Source organism: Nicotiana tabacum, chromosome 15 (assembly GCF_000715075.1).
Source record: "Nicotiana tabacum cultivar K326 chromosome 15, ASM71507v2, whole genome shotgun sequence".
Lineage (NCBI taxonomy): Eukaryota > Viridiplantae > Streptophyta > Magnoliopsida > Solanales > Solanaceae > Nicotiana > Nicotiana tabacum.
In genome coordinates, this window is record NC_134094.1 from 106,747,579 (window position 1) to 106,749,206 (window position 1,628).

The following is a 1,628-nucleotide window of genomic DNA, read 5'->3' on the forward strand; positions in this document are numbered from 1 at the left end:
AGGAACTACAAGATCTTTTAAAAGAAGCAATGCAATCCCAGTGGTTAACAGGGATGCCGATATTAACAGGAAGAATAGTAGGACTTAATTTTATCCTTAGATGCTAAAATTGTATTAGAGTGAGGTGCATTATTGATTATTGAGGAGCTGCTAAAAATATTCGTTGCCTGACCCACGCCAGTTCTCAAGTATGATTTTTAACAATAAATGAATTTTCACAATTATAGGGATACCTCATTGATAAAAGCAAGAACTAAGAAGATAAATGGAACTCAAAAATTTTTGTAAGCAATCTACCAATTTTTAATAATATCATAAAGAAATATTAGTACAATTTATGTCATAGCCACGTGTATATAATAAGCTACATATAATTAAACAAAATAAAACCATACTTACTAAATGAAATTAAACTCATAACCTAGATGAACAAATTCATAAATGTATTTTGCCACATACATTGTCAACACTTCCAATATTAATGTAATATATTAAAAAAATATTATTAGGGTCAGCCAGAAGGGCAAGTCCATGAACCTACTGTTCCTTCACCTGCTGAGCAAACATAATTTTCAAAACCCTTCTCAGGATGGAATTCTGATGTAGAAAATGACTGAATCTGATCATTCTGCATGTTGAACAACTTATTCTGTGCTTGTTTTGAAATTCCAATATCAGATGTGGAAGCATTTGTTCTACCAACCATGCTATTATTTAATGCACTACTAGATGGTGGCATAAATATTGGAGAATCTTGAACCTTTTGTGTGGATGGTCTTAAAGTAAAAAGAGGTCCCAAATTATCCAAATGGCCTGATCTTATGGCTGAGGTAGCAGTTGAGAAAAGATCAAGGCGGCGAGTGTAGGCTGAACCAGTAAACGGAGTTGTGGGGATCCCTGTGAATTCTTGAACCATTTGTCGAAAATTTGTAGTGTCAGTTGTTAGAACAGTTGTTGGCGCCCGCCTCGATGCCCTGCTTCGTTTCTTTGGATTTTTTCCCACATTAGGCTGATGATCAATGCTTGATTTTATTGGTATTGAATTATAGTTTGGAACTTGAGTATTAGTACCCAAAATAGCATGATTAGTAGCACTTGATGATGAGGAATTTAAGTTTCCAAAGTTGTTGAAATTGTTATCGGATCCCAATGATTTAGGCCAGAGAAGATCATTGTTGTACAGAGAATTTGCTGAATCTTGGAAATTGGAGTTGAAATTTTGTGAGTCATGAGGATCAAAGAGAGTGGGTTGGTGAGAAAGAAATTGTGGGAGTGGATTTGATGAGATTGAACCAAAATGGGCTGAAGAATTCAAGAAAGTTGAGATTGAGCCCCCATGTGAATCATACTCTTCATCACCACCACCACTTGAAGATTGCACACTACCACTATTTCCAGAATCCATTACTCCTATTAGGAACAAAAAAAAAGGTGAAAGAAAAAAAAAAGGAAAGAGATAGTGATAGTTGAAAAGTTAGGAGAAAGAGAAGAGATGAGATTCTTAAAAGAGATTGTTCAAGAAAGGAATATGAAAAGTGAACCAAAGAGGAAAACCAAAGAACTAAAGAGAAGTTTTGATAAAGTATATATCCTTATCTTGAAAGATCTGACGATGATCTAATATTAGG

General features: G+C 34.6%; 1 protein-coding gene across 1 annotated transcript; it reads right to left on the bottom strand.

Moving 5' to 3' along the window:
• Nucleotides 1-511: 511 nt before the first annotated feature.
• Nucleotides 512-1,405, bottom strand: LOC107778342 (uncharacterized). Its single transcript, XM_016598583.1, has one exon. The coding sequence runs from the start codon at nt 1,403-1,405 to the stop codon at nt 512-514; it is 894 nt and encodes a 297-aa protein (XP_016454069.1).
• Between the last annotated feature and the right edge of the window lie 223 nt (nt 1,406-1,628).